The sequence below is a fragment of the Sinocyclocheilus anshuiensis genome, unplaced genomic scaffold (genome assembly GCF_001515605.1).
Source record: "Sinocyclocheilus anshuiensis isolate Anshui unplaced genomic scaffold, SAMN03320099.WGS_v1.1 scaffold42, whole genome shotgun sequence".
NCBI classification, from domain to species: domain Eukaryota; kingdom Metazoa; phylum Chordata; class Actinopteri; order Cypriniformes; family Cyprinidae; genus Sinocyclocheilus; species Sinocyclocheilus anshuiensis.
The window spans coordinates 991,164-1,007,903 of NW_015546057.1; the positions used below are offsets into that span (position 1 = coordinate 991,164).

General features: G+C 36.1%; 4 protein-coding genes across 5 annotated transcripts in view; 2 read left to right on the forward strand and 2 right to left on the reverse strand.

Moving 5' to 3' along the window:
- Window positions 1-4,488, forward strand: part of gnl3 (G protein nucleolar 3) — an 11,070-nt gene extending 6,582 nt beyond the window's left edge. Inside the window, exons 11-15 of the mRNA XM_016500592.1 lie at window positions 298-440; window positions 541-677; window positions 791-948; window positions 3,663-3,729; window positions 3,828-4,488. Coding sequence (XP_016356078.1) covers window positions 298-440; window positions 541-677; window positions 791-948; window positions 3,663-3,729; window positions 3,828-3,931 — 609 coding nt within the window. The 3' untranslated portion in view covers window positions 3,932-4,488. The remainder of the gene's footprint in view (window positions 1-297; window positions 441-540; window positions 678-790; window positions 949-3,662; window positions 3,730-3,827) is intronic.
- glt8d1 (glycosyltransferase 8 domain containing 1) lies at window positions 4,180-9,017 on the reverse strand. Of its 2 annotated transcripts, none has more exons than XM_016500594.1 (10): window positions 8,889-9,017; window positions 8,615-8,662; window positions 7,519-7,617; window positions 7,226-7,436; window positions 7,036-7,144; window positions 6,855-6,939; window positions 5,820-5,932; window positions 5,309-5,475; window positions 5,043-5,155; window positions 4,180-4,956 (listed from the first exon to the last, which is right to left on the reverse strand). In XM_016500594.1, the coding sequence occupies exons 2-10, from the start codon at window positions 8,628-8,630 to the stop codon at window positions 4,772-4,774; spliced, it is 1,098 nt and encodes a 365-aa protein (XP_016356080.1). In that variant the 5' UTR covers window positions 8,631-8,662; window positions 8,889-9,017; the 3' UTR covers window positions 4,180-4,771. The 2 variants fall into 2 exon arrangements, with proteins under 2 accessions (XP_016356080.1, XP_016356079.1); XM_016500593.1 differs by having other exon boundaries at window positions 7,226-7,439; window positions 8,889-9,016.
- A 656-nt stretch (window positions 9,018-9,673) lies between these two features.
- On the forward strand, window positions 9,674-11,190 carry spcs1 (signal peptidase complex subunit 1). The gene is made up of 4 exons (XM_016500595.1): window positions 9,674-9,996; window positions 10,619-10,678; window positions 10,769-10,855; window positions 10,941-11,190. The coding sequence occupies exons 1-4, from the start codon at window positions 9,961-9,963 to the stop codon at window positions 11,064-11,066; spliced, it is 309 nt and encodes a 102-aa protein (XP_016356081.1). The 5' UTR covers window positions 9,674-9,960; the 3' UTR covers window positions 11,067-11,190.
- A 91-nt stretch (window positions 11,191-11,281) lies between these two features.
- Window positions 11,282-16,740, reverse strand: part of nek4 (NIMA-related kinase 4) — a 10,690-nt gene continuing 5,231 nt past the window's right edge. Inside the window, exons 4-14 of the mRNA XM_016500547.1 lie at window positions 16,424-16,489; window positions 15,717-16,328; window positions 15,238-15,291; window positions 14,717-14,884; window positions 14,462-14,584; window positions 14,251-14,317; window positions 13,290-13,399; window positions 12,904-12,995; window positions 12,470-12,687; window positions 12,189-12,322; window positions 11,282-11,751 (exon numbers count right to left, since the gene is read on the reverse strand). Of these exons, the coding sequence (XP_016356033.1) occupies window positions 11,653-11,751; window positions 12,189-12,322; window positions 12,470-12,687; window positions 12,904-12,995; window positions 13,290-13,399; window positions 14,251-14,317; window positions 14,462-14,584; window positions 14,717-14,884; window positions 15,238-15,291; window positions 15,717-16,328; window positions 16,424-16,489 (1,743 nt within the window). The 3' untranslated portion in view covers window positions 11,282-11,652. The remainder of the gene's footprint in view (window positions 11,752-12,188; window positions 12,323-12,469; window positions 12,688-12,903; window positions 12,996-13,289; window positions 13,400-14,250; window positions 14,318-14,461; window positions 14,585-14,716; window positions 14,885-15,237; window positions 15,292-15,716; window positions 16,329-16,423; window positions 16,490-16,740) is intronic.

Consider the following 16,740-nt stretch of genomic DNA (forward strand, 5'->3'; position numbering starts at 1 on the left):
TTGCCATATTGCCCAGCTCTATTTCATATTCTCCTGAATTGGTTACAAAGGAAATGGCTGGAATTGAATCATTTGAAAGCATCAACATCGCTTATGTCCACAGTATAAGACATCAGGTATTCTGGTTTGTGATGTAATTGATCGGGCAGCTTCTAAAACTAAGGGGGATTTCATAGAATGTATCAGAACTTTAACATTGAAAATACTTTTTGTATTTCAGCTTACTGTATTTTTAGGGGGTTAATTTCTCTTAACCTCATATAAATAAGATGATCTTCTCTCATGTGTCTCCTTCAGATAATGTTACAGTATAATGTCCCAGACTACAGAAACTCCTTAGAGTTCTTGACTACCTTTGCCAAGAAACGAGGCTTCCTGCAGAAAGGAGGCGTTCCAAACACAGAGCTGGCAGCCATGACATTCCTCAGCGACTGGACTGGGTCAGTTTCAGATGATGTTCATCATACCTTCAGAATGTGATGCTGAAATAACACTGTTACTGGCAAACGTCTTCCTAAGCTTTGTGTGATGTTGTTTTAGGCCAAAACTGAGTTACCACAGCAGAGCTCCGGAGCACCAGGGCCTCCCCTCATACCTCACTCATGCCATCGTGACTGAACTGAGGTCAGGTTTGGATATGGATGTAGTGAGGAAGGGCAACGAAAATGTTAAGAAAGGTAATTCTCAGATTGGAATGATTTGATCCTCTTAATGGTTACAGTTTATTGAACGAATCAGATCAGTTTTGATATTTTAAGTTGTGGAAATTGAACAGTGTACCTGTCCTCAGGTGTGCGATTTCCCAACCTAGCGAGCAGTATAAGTTTTAACGCAAGGGGCCCAACCGCTGGTGTGCTGAATGTCAGTGAGCTACCTAAAGAAACCATAACAATCACAGCACCAACAGAAGCAGATGAGAAGATGGATGGGACCATCAACACAGAGGAGGTACTTCCTATGAGAGGCTACGATTAATTCAGTAATGATGCTTTACACTTCTGTCATCAGAGACAATGAGAAATGATGAGTTTGTTGTTCACATAAGTCCTTGATGACCTTCTAATCCAACTCTGATCTCACTCTGACAGGAACTCTAGTAGATTTGATATTCACAAACCGTATCTGAGACCAACTTCATTGTTTCTCAGAATGCACATTGAAAGTTCAGTGCAACTTAAGATCGGTCATGCTATTAATTACTACAGAAAATGACTTTGGCTTGTTGCAGTACGTAAAACTCATGTTTAGAGTAATGCGTTTACAATACTCCATAGCATTCAATTTGGATAAATGTTCAACAGGCAGTTTTAAAAGTGTAGCCACAAGGCATTTAATATGCTGACATGAGATTAGTTTGATGTGCTAAATTATATCCAATATGTTCAACTCTTTCCATGTCCACTAGGGCTGTCAAATAACAATTTGAATTTCGAATATCCGTTCCGAGTTTAAAATAAAAATCCAAACATTTAAATTTTAGGTGTGTGTAATGCTGCCTTATCAGTGGCCCACAAAATGCGATGACGATGTAAGTGTTGTTGCTTTTTAATGTTTTTGTTAGCCTATCCAGTTGAAGCCACTAGATGCGGCGCTGCTGTGATGTTCATTTAAAATCATACGGAAAAATAGAACATCAATGCAGAGAAGATCTCGTTTACGTCAAAACTGAAACCAAGCCATTCACACAGAACACATATTTTTGTAGAGGGACATCTATCACTGTTGCACTCGCGTCTTGCACAAGATGAAGCCTGCATGTTATGAAGCCATGTAAAAACTTTTAAAAACATGTCTTGAGACTTTATGGTGAGGTTTTTTTTCCATCCCACTGCATCTCATGTTTTTAAATTAAAAAGTACTCTGTGTGATTGTCTTTTGTCCCTTTGTATTACACTATGCATACATGATGCTGTTTATGCTGACTTATAAACATTATGCACTTTTGTCACAGATAATAATGCTGTTTTATTGCTTTAATAAACCTGCATTCGAAATATTTTGCTCGATGCGCCCTCTTCTGCCCTCATGAGAGAAGACGAGCTTTTTTCCCCCCTAACTGAAATTATGCCTTTTAAATTTGAATATTATTTGAATGTTAATAATATTTAAATGCAAAATTCGAATTAAGTTTTTCAGCCATTTTGACAGCCTTGGGGCCAGTTTTACTAAATGGGGCAAATTAGCGCGAGTGCAATTCCAAAACAGCACAGATTAGCGTGAAAATTTCTGTGGGTGATTTACTAACAACGCACAAATTAAAGAACACAGACGCAACATATTTTTACATATCGATCAACACAATGTACCAAGCGCAAATTAGCGTAGTCGCAAATAAAGAAATAAAGAAGCCACAGTACGCTGAAAAGAACCGGAGGCCAAAAAATGAAGGGTTGCAACAGTTTTGATAAAGCTGGTATTGCTTAGTACCCTTGTTGAGGGTTCCAAGTCGTCTTTTATTTCCTGAAGCAAATTAAAAATAACATGGCTTGGCAAAAGAAATGTTAGAATAATATGTTCTTCTGGCATTCAAAATAAATTAATACATGTGGAAGAAAATCCTCTCCCTTAACGCCCTCTTTTCTCTGCGGTGTCTCCTCCTAGCAACAATAATTGCAGCCATTGCAAGCGCAAAATAGTTTAAGATGTGATTTTTTTTTGGGCATTAAATTATAGCACAAATACCAGTAATTTGACGAGCGCAAAAGTTGGTAAATCTCGTTGCGTGATTCATTTTAATACACTTCCTCCCATAAATTTTGGGTCTGAAAGGGAATCTCCTAGAAATGCATGTTCAATAAGATGAGTGGTAAAAATAACCACGCCTTTTCAGCGCTAATTCTTCACGGTGTGTCTTCTAGTAAATCCTGACAGTACTATTTTAAAGGGGTCATATGATGCTTTTTTTAAAGATCATTATTTTGTGTATTTGGTGTAACAGAAAAAGATGGTTGCGCTGGCGCAAGCTGTTATAAAAACTGGCCCCTAATGTCTATGTAAGCCTTTTAACTTTGACTTGTATTTTGCATATATGTGTAAACCTCATTCAGAACTTGTGTATAAAATGATTATGCTGATACAAAAATAGTTTCTGCATTTCAAACCATTTGGAATGTCTTGTCACAAAGTCTTTCATTGTAATTGTGTTACGTTAAAGTACAGAAGAAGTGACATTTTCCCTTGTATTGTGAGTGACCTACATCAAAGCAAACAGATTTTCAAAAAAGAAGAAATATAGGATGGGTGCTATTTCTGTCCATTGGTTGTTGATTGGATTATGAGATGTGGGCAGTCCACTCAAAAATGAAAGCCAGCTTGCAGTCGATCGTGGAGGGACAAGGTTTAAGTGGTCTAAATGATTGGAAAAGTCTGTTGTTTTTACCAGAAAAACAAGTTATGGTATTTTGATTCAACATTACGAGGTCAAACATAAAAAAAAAAACCTTGCATGGATGAATCATTCACAATAAGACCAATAACATGGATTTAAAAAAAGGGTGAATTTTCATTTAATGCCAACTGTAAATGTAATTGCATTTTTTTTTTTTACAAACTGAGTGACAAGTCTACAGTGTTTTGCTGTCTATAGAGCTTGTTTTGTTCCCAGCACATTATTTCAGTAAATGGCTGATGTTGAATATTGATTGGCACACTTTGTTTTTCAGCCTGAGGCTGAAACTCAAGTTTCAACAGTGGTGACACAGATTCAAGAATCAACAAAAAAGAGAAAAGGTTTGTTTTGTGATCTACACCTATGAACTTCCTCAGATTTTTTTTTTATGTAACTGTCTTCTGACAATCTCAATTGTTTTGCCTTTTGTCTTCTGTAGCCAAACCAACTAAAAAAGTGAAGTATGTCCCTGTCAACATTGACCTGACTTCAGTGCAGCATAACAATGACGACGCATATGACTTCAACACCGATTTTGTGTAAAATTTCACCAGTATGTACAGATTTATACAGGGAGGAATCTGAGAGGAATCAAATTGTGAAACTGCACTCAGTTGGAGTGCATACTGAGTGATCTCTATGTCTGTATGTATTAATACATCATAAAATATGTATTATTTAGTTGACGAAATAAAAGTTGAATACGCTTACATTGCATACAAAACTTATACTGAGCTTTATTCAATACTTTGGAACACTTTTTTCCTTTATGTACAAATTGGCATATTTTACCCTTCGGGTTGAGGACAATGCTGAGTAACAGCTGATATGTGGAGAAAAAAACAAAACATGCATCCATAGAAATGTAACAAGTGAACACAACACAAGGGGAAAGTGGTTCCTGTAGTGTCAAAAACAGAAATTCTGAAATTTTAATTTTCACAGGTTTTTGTCTCAAGCCCTAAAGCAGTCTAAAATACTTTATAATTAAATGTACATTTCAAAAATAAGAAGAACAAAAAGAGTGGGTCCATAATTTCACCCAACAGTATTTGGGATCATACCGCTTGTTAAAATCAATCTAGACACTTGTATGGATGCAACATACAAAATGAAGATTTTAAAGTTGTACCATAAATGGTTTAGTGTTATTACTTTAGATTTAGACAGTGAATGCTGAGGTAGTGCATTGGTGTCGAATGTTGCCTATTGGCTGTTGTTCTGTTCCAATGTTGGTCCCAGTTACTTGGGTACTCTTAGGTTTCATGAAGGCCCCATATTTTGCATCCAGACATCCTTTAAAAATCCCCGAACAAAGTCAAATATCTGCCTCAGAGTCCACCCCCCCCTCCCCTTCTTTTTTCATGTAGCCCAAACCAGGGTTTATTTTTCCTCAGCGGGTCTCCGGATTGGGTGGAATTTACCTGTGGGATCTGGAATGTACCATTTGTCCCAAATGTCAGAAAAAGAGGAGGCTCTTCCCCATGGCTTATAATGTCCGTTCCAATGGAGAAGTTTGGCAGCCTTCACAAACTGAGGTGAATACCGATTCCCAGCTCCTGTCACCCCTAGAAATGTAAACGAATAAAAAGATGTTGGTTGCTAAGAGATTTACGAAGGCGTTTTACATTAATGAACCACAGCATTTCCTTACCGAGGTGTCGGACGTGCCACATTGGATCAATGTCCGAGTGGTGCTTGTAGAATACAATAAGCATAGGCGGCGTTGTGATGCTGTCTGCTAAAGTCTTACTGTAAAGGTCCTCCCTAAAACAAAACAACCCCACAAAACCATTAACAGCCGTCAAAGGCACCTAAAATTTTATTAACTGGCAACAGATTTGACGGTAGCCATCTTTAACATTTTCGTAATGATTGTTGTAGTTTCCAGTAACATAATACAGCAGAACACAAACTAACTTGGCATTGCGCTCCATCCAGAACTCAAGCTGGCTGGTGATATTCTGCTGCTTCCACTCAGTTAAATTGGCCACAAAGACTCCAGGATTAAATGAGCAAGTGTTTGCTCTCATTCCAAGCTTCTTGATCGCTTCTTTTTTGAAGTCCAGAAAACCAATATAGCTGTTCTGCAGCATGTAAAAGAAATATGCAAAACCATGTAAATATATCAAATAGGTATGTATTGCATGTTCTGAAAACTTTCTTTGAAATGGGGTACGACCAAATTCTTGTGAATAATTTCATACCGCAGTGATGGTATATAATCGCAACAATATAGAAAATAAATTGGTTAAAACGGGTTTATACATATGGCTGTATTTGAATAATAAAGGAGTCCTAAAAAAACGTCCTATTCTGTATTTTCACTTTTCTCCATTGATCTTCGTCAGCCCTAATATTTTGATGAAGTTCTATGCACAGTGTGAATTCTGGAATACAGTCAGATGAAATCAGTACAGTACAATCATACCTGATTTCCAGCTCCTCTGACGATGCCTTTAGAGGACGCAGAGTCACAGTCCTCTGAGAAAGCTGCCGCATGTCCCAACTTAACACTGGTGTCGAAAAGCTCCCGAATGTCCCCTGAACCAGAGAAAAGATTGCAATCAGCGCTACTGTAACTTACTGTTTTTACAGTATGCATACTTCCACAGTAAGCAGATTTTCTATATGCGTTAATTATACAGATTGTCTACTACGTGTAATACAATACAATGAACTTTACATTTTATTTCTAGTGTGACAAATTAACTGGCAATTACAGCAGTAATTTTATATTTTCTTTTTATATACCAAATAACTATTTTATTTACCAATATAACTGGACATCACTTGCTGAATTAAAAATATAATAAGGCCATTTGATAAATGTATAACTTTTTTTTTAAATATTTACTATTCATAATAATGTACCGTTTAAAATAATACACCACAAATAACTATTCTGTTTAATATAATATAGCTGTATTTTTAAATCTTAGCAAAATTCCAAGGGAGGCTCAAATTAACTTCAAATGTTTTGAAACGGAACAAAAAAGCTTTCAAATAAAATAAAAGTACTACAAATCTAGATATTTCTTATTTCAGATATTTCTTATTTGTATTTTTCTTAGAATCAAGATATTTATTATTATAATCCAGCCCCAAACTTCTGGAAGTCTTTAATTAATTTTGATTATATATTATTTTAAATCTCTTAATCTATGAGCAATCCTAATTCCTCTAAATGTTGCAGTGATAGGGCCTTTGAATATTGTTGTGAATATGTGGGTCTAGAGGACGAAAGGGTTGAACCACTGCCTAATTAAATAATTACTAATTTATGACTCCACAAAGTGACAAATGTGTCAAAAAACAGTAACACATTAAAAATATTGAGGCAAGGAAACATGGTTTTGTTATTTTAGAGACTATTTAATTGGACAGAAAATTGGTTATGCCCCAATTGATTAATGAGAATTTTGGGGTTTGTAAAAAATACAAACTATAAAACTATGCACTTCACCTTGTACAACTACGTCATCATCCAGGTAAATAACTTTCTCTGTATCCGGCAAGAAAACCGGCAAGAAGAATCTGGCAAAGTTCAACTGGAAAAATAAGATACACACATAGTTATGATACACATTTTCCATTTTCACAACTCCAAACACTACTTAAAAATACAAGTGCTTGCAATTGATTACCGGCTTCAATGCCTCCACCTTCTGAGGATCATTCGAAATCTTTCCTGTGAGGATCTTCGGATCAAATATGATAATTTTGTGTTTCATGTCAGTCTTACTCAACCATGTTCTGGAATGAGAAATAATCATATTACCTGTAATGTAACATAATATTGTTTAATAAACCGCTGTAATGCAATACAAGGTGTACCTAAGATGGACCACCGACTCGTTTAGTGTCACTATATTGAATACTACATTGGCTTTGCTGTTGCGGTAGATGCTGTTCATGGCGGTGACGGCAGCTCCCAGTCTCTCCTCTGGAGCGGTGATGACCACAGGGATCTCATCTCCTGTCCTGATGACCTTATGATCCGACAGGAAGTCCATCTCAAAGGGCAGGACCATCCCAGGCACGGTGTGTGCTAAAGGAAAAGCAGTGAGGTGTGACTTTTCATGGTGCTAAAAAACTTCTGAACGTCACTAACATGAGCATATTCATACCTGAATTCTCTTGCTTGAGGAAATCATTGAGATTCAGCAGATTTCGATGCAATATAATTAAAAAGGCGATGACAAGCAGCACAAGAATAACCACATTCACTGGAAAAGAGAAGATGTCAAATATTTAAATGGATAGTTCACCCACAAAAATGAAAATTCTGTCATCATTTCCAAACCTGTATGAGTTTCTACAGTATATATATATACACACACACACACACACACACACACACACACACGGAAGTCTCTTCTGCTCAGCAAGCATGCTAATCCAATTTATTTGATCCAAAGTACAGCAAAAGTTGTAATATTGTGAAATATTTTTACTATTTAAAATAACTGCTTTCTATTTGAATGTATTTTTAAATGTAATTTATTCCTGTGATTTCAAAGCTGAATTTTCAGCATCATTACTCCAGTCTTCAGTGTCACGTTATCCTTATTATAGAAATGAATACTTTTAATTAGCAAGGATGCAATAAATCGTTAATAAGTGATGATAAAGACATTTATAATGTTACAAAAGATTTCTGTTTCAGATAAATGCTGTTCTTCTGAACTTTCTATCCATCAAAGAAATATACTCCGCTATTTTCAACATAATAATAATAAATGTTTTTTTGTTTTTTTTTAGCAGCAAATCATTTTCAAATATATTCAAATAGAAAGCAGTTCTTTTAAATCTGTTCTTCTCTATCCATCAAAGAAATATACTCCGCTATTTTCAACATAATAATAATAAATGTTTTTTTGTTTTTTTTTAGCAGCAAATCATTTTCAAATATATTCAAATAGAAAGCAGTTCTTTTAAATAGTAAACATATTTCACAATATTATTGCTTTTGCTGTATTTTGGATCAAATAAATACAGGCTTGGTAGGTAGGCAGAAGAAAATTATTTATATATAAATATTATGGTAGTCAATGGCTGGTTTGGTTAACAACTTTATTCTAGAATATATCCTCTTTTGTGCTCAGCAGAAGAAAGAAACTCACAGGTTTGGAACAAGTGGAGGGTGAGTAAATGATGAATTTTAATTTTTGAGCTTGTGTGTGTGTGTGTGTGTGTGTCTGTTAACTCGTATAAAATATTCACCTCTGCGTACAGTCATGGCACTCTATCAACAGCACTTGAGTTTAAATTCTACATCAAAACAAACAGTAACATTAGTAAAACAGCATAGAAAACACCATGAATGTGTATTTAACTGAGGGCTAAGTGGAATATAACAGAAACAGTTTGAGACTGAAATCACAAAAGGAAAAAAAAATATCCTGCACATACAAACAAAAAGCATTTAGGCAAAGAAGCAACTCCAAAACGTTTAACAACACAAAAGAATAAAAACTGCCGGTGTAACGTTACAAACCTTTTTCGTTATAATGTCTGGACTCTCTTCGGCTCTTCATCCAAAACGCCAACTCAACATCAACAAGTCCAGCTACCCTTCAGTCCAGCAGAGAACACGGCACAGCCGACAAGACCTTTACTGATACATATGCGATATTGATAGCGCACAACAGCAGCGAGTGAATCTTTTGATATCTTGTATTGACTCGTCTGCTTTTCTACTTCCAAAGACTGACAGCAGCGAGAGCCAATAGAATTCGAGTGTGGTCTTTGAAGGAGCATTTCATTGGCTTGACCTACCAAACGAACCGCCCCTTCACAGAACGAGTCGCTTGTTTGGAGTCTTGAATGTGACTCGGAGCTTCACAGCGAGTGTTTTCTTTCTCAGTGTTATTATTTTATCAAACATTAATGTATTTTTTATTGTGTGCAAATGCTTTGTCAATGTAAAAACCTTTACCATGCAGTGAAGAAGACGGAATGAAAATATGATAACAAGACTCGTCTCGTTCATGATTCGGTGAATTAAAAAAAAAAAGAAATAAATGAGTGAATGATTCATTGACTCGTAACTCAAAAAGTTCGCTTGTCCTACTAGCGTAACGATGTAAAACCTGCAGAAGGGTCACAGACTAAAACGAACCAATGAGAAAAAGAGTGAAATGATACAAAAGATTCGCATAACTGAGATGAATCAAAATCCTTGAGTCTGTCCTGAATCATTCCTGCTTATGTGTGTGTGAGTGGTTCCCTATGAGTTACAGATCTGATCATTTCTGCGGCCATAAGTGGTCTGACGTGGGCGTCTAGATTACTGCCTGGTTAAAAACATACATTTATTTTCATTTATAATCGCACAGCTACTGCTTTGAGTGCGTATTATCTTATTATGTAAGCAACAATTGCACCGAGAGATATAATTTCCAGTCACAAGACGTATTTTCCACTGGACTGCGCAGATAGCACGCATTTTAGCCCCGCTGATGTTTTTGTGAGGGGTCCTGCGGAACTCTACGTACACACTTTCAAACAGGAAACCATCACTCTCTTCTCAATAATATTGTCAAGCAGCTTTATTTTGTCATTTCAAAATGCTTTCAGCGTTTAAATCCATTCCGACACACATGGTAAGCCTATGTTTGCGATACATTAGTATTCCTCTGCGTGCATGTGTTTATAATGCGAGTTCGATATACTGGCATGTTAGCAGCTAACGCATTAGCGACGGACCTGTTCATTTCAACTATATAACATCTTCTAGTAATATTTTGCTACAGTAATCAACACAGCAACACCAAATAGTTAGTGCTGGTATCAGAACCAAAGTGTTTGAAACGAGTGTGCACTCCGAGCTTGACAAGAATTGTGAATGTAACAAGTATGATACAATATTTCTTATCAAATATATTTATAACGTAATCTATAACATATATATTGGGTGTTGAGGCAGTTACTTTATGCGGTTGAAATGTGACCCGAGTATTTTGCACTTTCAAATCAGAAATTTGTAAAGTTTGCAAATGATGCATTTATGAATTCTAAAAGGTAGCATTACTTTATTGTTTAGCATTTCTTGCAAAACCTACACCAAGAAAAAAATGTCTTATCTTATGCATGGTCTTTACAGCTCTGAAGTTTCTAGTATCAATAAGAAACGGAATGAGAATGAATTATCTTAGATCAACGTATACAATTTATCGCACAACCTAAGGCAACATGAATATTCATGTTTACAATGACTGTTTGCAGGACTATAAAGGACAGAAACTTGCAGAGCAAATTTTCCAAGGAGTCATTCTGGTGTCGGCGGTAAGTAACACTGGCAGCACTTTTACTCTCACAGCCATCACAACAACATAATGTCATTTCTGCTCTGCCTCATGTCTGCTTTCCCTGCAGGTGATCGGCTTCATATATGGCTTTACTATTCAGCAGTTTGGGTGGACAGTTTACATAATGTTGGCTGGATTCACAATATCATGTTTGGTATGTCATAAGAATACTCTTTGCTTAATTTGAAGTTAAAAGTGGAAAAAAAAAAGTGTAATTCTGGCTGTGTCCTGTTCTTTAGCTCACCCTGCCTCCCTGGCCAGTGTACAGAAAAAATCATTTGAACTGGCAGCCGGCTATGCCCGAGACATCTGGAGAAAATCGTGACAAACTTCAAGAGATTCAGAAGAAGAAGAAGCACAAGTGATGCACGGCAGTATTTTAGTTTGGATTTGGCACAGCAAAGTCATATAGATATCCAACAGAAACAAACCTATTCATTTTTGTCTCTATTTGAACATTCAGTATGTAATAAAGAACTGCGTTTGGTACTTTTGTTTGGCCTTTTTGGTTTTGTTTGAGTTTGGGTTGTTAGCAAAAGACAGAACGGGGTTCCTAAAAGTGTCATTTATTATAAATCATTCCTTATTGATTTATATTATATCGTAATATAAATATACAGTTCAGAAAATAGAAAAAAGTCAACTATTTTTAACATCTCTTTTGTGATTCAAGATTGCTATCTACATAGCATAGGTTCACATTTCCAAAAGAAAGATGATGTCTGAAAATAATGCTTTTGTGAAATTTAAAGGTGCATAATAACAGCATTTTTTTTTTTTTGCATATCTATGTTCAACTCACTTCTATCACATTTACAAAAACATTAAAAAAGTAACGGTGATTGTTGATAAGAGGCTTCAGTGAAGTGTTTTAAGAGCACAAAAGTCTGCTGCCCACCAGCAGTAATGGCATATCAGTGTTTGATAAGGGATCCCTCGTGTGCATCTGGCTCAGTCCGTGAATGCAACGTCCTCAAAGAACTTCAGCTGTTGGACTTTCATTGCATACTGCTTGTATTTTTCCTCCCCCATTAGCTCTTGCAGTAGGTGCTGGATATAAAAAACAGAATAGAAATCTGTTAGCCTAACTGCCATTTAATTCTAAAAATTATTTTTTCCCATTAAAATAAAAGTGTTTTAAATATAAATACATCTCATTTAAATGTCACTTTACTCTAAAATCAATGGGTCTCGTGTACTAATAATAGTATAGAATATTTTATTTACTGTATGTGCACAGGAGAACTCATGAAAAAAAAAAAGTTATTTTCTGCATACTTGATGTTTGTTTCAACCTCAATTTTTTCATGAATTAACAATAAATTGCAATACAAAAGTTATTGAATGATGATTTGTACATGCACAGATTTCACACATTTTTAGTGAATGAGACCCATTGTCTGGTACTGAGAAGTTCTAATCAACAGCATATTAGTATAGACTGTTATGTTTATTTCTAATATACAATGAGACTTTAGTTAACTTGCCTCTCTCTTCTCTTCATCCTCTTCCTGCATGAGGTCCAGGACTCTGTCCAATAGCTTCACCCCGAGTCCTTTAACCACATCTGTACGCAAGTGCTCGATCACTCTCCTGACCTTTGCTGGACCCGTGCTGTCGTCTAAAAACACAAAATTAGGAACATGGTGATAAATTCTGTCACCGAAAAAAAATTGCTTAAATTCACATTTACTCAAAATATTTCATTTGCAGATGGGTAAATGTTCCAGGAAAACAAAATAAAACGTAAAACAACTTGAGTTGTTACCTAACGGGAAGCCACTGATTTGGTAATCTCCCTGTCCCTCTCTGGATTTCCCATGAAGCATCAGGGTGTCCCTGTACTTCCTGTTTAGTTTGAACTCAGGCAGTGGAGTGGAGTGGCATCTTGACCCATCTGGCTCAAATGATACATCTCTGGCATCCATGTGTAACGTTTGCGTCATCATTTGGACCAAGTCTTGCATCTCATTGGTCTCAAACTTTCTGTAAAAAAAGCAATTTCAGAAACAATGCAAAGAACAAATGCCAGCCGTCTTATTCAGATTTCTAAAAACCAGAATATTGGCAAGATGGTTAACAGATTTACATGACAGACGCATAATCAGAATATGACCGATTTCTGGCTCACTTCAGAATTTTTACATGCATAAATGCGGCCAGTTATGTCTCATTAGAGTACAAATTAGTGGGAGGTCTTACCGTTCTCTGTAGTCGCCCTCTGAACGTTCAGTGGAGCTGGTGGAGGAACTACAATCGTCTTCGTCAGACTGTCTCCATGAGCACTTCCTCTCCTGATACACAAAGGGAACCAAAATAGTTCAGGTAAGATCCCTTTTGACCAAGTAGCTGAGGTTATGTTAGATAGCATCTGCTTCGAATGGTTCCATAGAGCCTATCTTAAGGTTTACCGTGTTGAGATGGTCCGGTTTATTTATTAAAAACGATAGTTCACCCAAATATGACATTTCTCTCACCATTTACCCACCCTCATGCGATTCCAAATCTGAGTGACTCTTCTGCAGAACACAAAATAATGTATAGTGTTTGACAGTGCGCCCTGAGTCATCGAGAAAGATCAGACATACCTTTCTTGTTTCCAAAGTTGTGCTGGCAGGTCTTGGGCAGTCTAGATGGTCTGTCTGCTTACTGTCTAATGAGGGGACATCACAAGGCACCCTTTTGACAGCGGACACAGCTTCAAAGAAAATAAACTAAGAAATCATATTCAATGAAGCTGTACAAAATCTCCTTTCATCTGAATTGATGTATGCAGCAGCTGTGGGCAGCTCTCTTATGCATTCCAATGGACACATGCACAAGCGTCTCACTTTGATCCACCAAAATGGTTCTTAAGGGTGTTATCGCTCTTGAGGCCGCTTTAACAGAATGAAAGTCAGACCCCTTTTAAATGGACTAAAAAGTGAACGGTTTAAAATCTAGCCTGCATATTGACTGCGTATATGCCAAAGAATAGTGCAATATTAGCATGTCTAAATTTATTCAGAATGTTTATTCCAATTACATGAATACAGAAATAAAACGGTGTAGTATTATTTATATAATATAGTTTTTTATTAATAATTTGAATTAGCTTTTATTGTTTTCATTAACATTTTTGTTTAATTGTAATTTTGCAATGTGATTTTGTCATTTTTATTCATACTTTTTTTTTTTCATGTCACTGCTTATGTTTCATTTATTTTTATTTCAGTTTCAGCTTTAGTTAGTTTTCAGTTTTGGTTTTATTTATTACCAGTTAGTAGTTTCGTGCTTCAATGTAAACTTACTTAAGACAGTTGCAAATGCAACATTTCTAAATATCATTTAGTTTTAGTTTCTCATCTAATATTTAATTTCAGCTTTATTTCAATGTACAAAATTTTTTTTAATATTTTTATTATGGCCATGTAATGGCCATGTTAACTTGGTCATTGTTCTTGACCCTAAAAGTGTGTTCAGATCTTGCTCTGGTCCACTTCCATTCACGCTGTTGTATTTTAAACATTTCAAAATTCAATTGAATGGCATTCAGAGAAATCCACAAACCTTGTTGTCTGGAGTTCTCCTGTAATTGCTTCAGTCTTCTCCTTTCCCTGGCTGACAGTGGACGGTTCTGTAAGTAAAGTGAGTTCTGTTGACAACAGCAGCAGCAGCAGCATCAGATTACTACATGCATGTATGTATCTGACATGCATTTTTATAGGGATATGCTGTGTGCAGCTGTTTAATATAGTCTGTACAGTCCGTAATGGTTCACCTGCTGCTCTGGACAGTTCTTGGTAGAGGACGAGAGATTGGCAGGTCTGTGGCCTTTCTGTTCATTGTTTACTGATAGGACATCTTCCGGAAGAGGTGGCAGAGGTCTGGGCACTGCTTTGACCTAAACAAGCGAAAGACAACAGTAATTAAATCTGAATTAATTCTGGTTCATGTTAAGTGTTTGATTAAAAAAAAACATGATTTAATATTTTAGTTATCACTGAATACTAAAATACAAGAGCAAAAAAAAAACCTGTGCAATGTCCACACTGCTCACTTGATGGCTGTTCTGGTCATCGAGGGACTTGTCTTTCTTCTTCTGCCTGTGCTGATGTGACATGGATGGTTCAGAGGAAGAGGGCTGAAGAACTGGTCTGCTTTGATCTGAGAGAGCTGAAGTGGACTCTGAACTGGAAGGCTCCTAAAATGTTATTATAAATGTTTAAATTGGTTTACATTTTCTTTAAAGGAAATAAATATATAATAAAAATATAAATTAAAAATATTTAGTTAATAATTTACAGCATCAACAACAAAAACAATAAAATAATTATTTGCATTTAAATGACCAATTAAAACAAACAAACAAAACAAACAAAAAAAAGTTTAAGAATTAAATAAATAAATAATTTATGCAATATTTATAATAATATAAATAAATAAACTAGTTATTTGAACACTTTAATCTGTCTCAAAAACAAAAACAAACAATTTAAAAATCTTGCCAAAAGCAAACAATTAAAAAAATAAAATAAATAAATACCAGTGTTTTACCGTTACAATTACCGGAACAGGCTTGAGTAGTTTCTCTGTGGAGTCTAAACTTCCCTGGAATATGAAGGACAACAAACACATTGTCTTCAGAGTAAAGAAAAGCACAATCAATCAAAAAATACAGACATTAAATGTTGTGGTTCCAAACCCATACGAGTTTCTTTCTTATTTGGAATGCAAAAGGAGATATTTCAACGAATGCTGATTACTAAACAGTTTTGATGACATTTTAACTTCCACTTTATGGACAAAACCCACTAAGATATTTCTCAAAGTATCTTCTTTTATGTTCCACAGAAGAAAGTAAGTCATAAGGGAATGGCACAAGGTTGAGTAAAGGTAAAAATCCTAAACTTTAACACTGAATCTTTATTTTAGCACAATTCGTAATATATTTTGATGCCCATCAATGTTGGAATAATTAGAAATTAGGCAAACATATCAAAAGTTTCGATCACAGTTCCATCACAGTAACTTACCTCACTCTCCTCAGTTGAACTTCCAGTGGGAACATTCTTTAGGACACAAGCGTTGCTAAGATCATCATCAACAGTCTTTCTTTGGCTCTCTGACTTTGTCTCAGCATTGTGATGTTGTTCCATAGGCTCGTGTGGGATGTCCTCCATCCCTGCCTCCTGCAGAAGCTTCATAGTGTCGTCTTCAAGGTCCATACTTGCATTAAGAGCCTGATTCTTGCTTAGCATCTTGGTTCGATCTGCAGGCTTGGGTGTAGTTGAGTTTGGAGATATCAGTCCATTCGCTGACATCTTATCCTCCGCTCTGCTGACACCTAATGCTTGTTTCAGAGGGTGTGTCTGAGCAGGACCAGGATCTTCTTTCTCCTCTTTCTCTCTCCTCTTGCTCACAGATGGCGGCTTGTGGTTCTGATGGCTGCTGGGTTTTTTGGCTTTTCTCTGTTTTTGTTCCTGGGATTGGATTTCAATGTCTATATTGCTAATGGTTGCTGTAGATGGACCTGTTGAGTTAAGAATGTCCCAACTTGGAGATTTAGGGGGCAAGTGTGGGTCAGGAAGCACTTTTTCCACTGCACCATTACAGGGTTTTTGTCGGTTCAAGTGGTTTTCTTCGACCTATGAAATGTGGAAAACAAAACAGATGTACTGAGATCATACCAATGCCTCACACAGAAGAAGAGCAGACTTCTAGGATTCCCATTTCTTCATACCTTTCTTCCTCTGGCCTTTGATTCAGAGTTAAGACATTGTGGCTGAACGTAATGATTTGGTTTGGTTTAAAATTACACTTAATGTTTTTAAAATAATAAAGTTACAATTGCATAATAACATTTCTACTTCAATTCGTTTTTTTATATATAAACATAATGGTGGCTGTCATAAAAACTTGATGGATTTATTCAAACATAAATTAAACACTGAAGAACAGTAAAAAGTATAATGAAGATGTTACAGTCGTGGTCAGAATTATTGGCACCCTTGGTAAATATGATCAAAGAAGGCTGTGAAAATAAATCTGCATTGTTAA

What these genes read in the sequence shown, in the direction of transcription:
- glt8d1 (XM_016500593.1), bottom strand. An exon ending in TCAGAGGAGCTGGAAATCAG is followed by an intron (nt 5,476 to 5,819) that starts GTATGATTGTAC and finishes TACATGCTGCAG; the next exon opens with AACAGCTATATTGGTTTTCT. An exon ending in GTGGCACGTCCGACACCTCG is followed by an intron (nt 4,957 to 5,042) that starts GTAAGGAAATGC and finishes TTACATTTCTAG; the next exon opens with GGGTGACAGGAGCTGGGAAT.
- spcs1 (XM_016500595.1), top strand. Translation starts at nt 9,961, where the DNA reads ATGCTTTCAGCGTTTAAATCCATTCCGACACACATG. An exon ending in AATCCATTCCGACACACATG is followed by an intron (nt 9,997 to 10,618) that starts GTAAGCCTATGT and finishes GACTGTTTGCAG; the next exon opens with GACTATAAAGGACAGAAACT. An exon ending in GAGTCATTCTGGTGTCGGCG is followed by an intron (nt 10,679 to 10,768) that starts GTAAGTAACACT and finishes CTTTCCCTGCAG; the next exon opens with GTGATCGGCTTCATATATGG.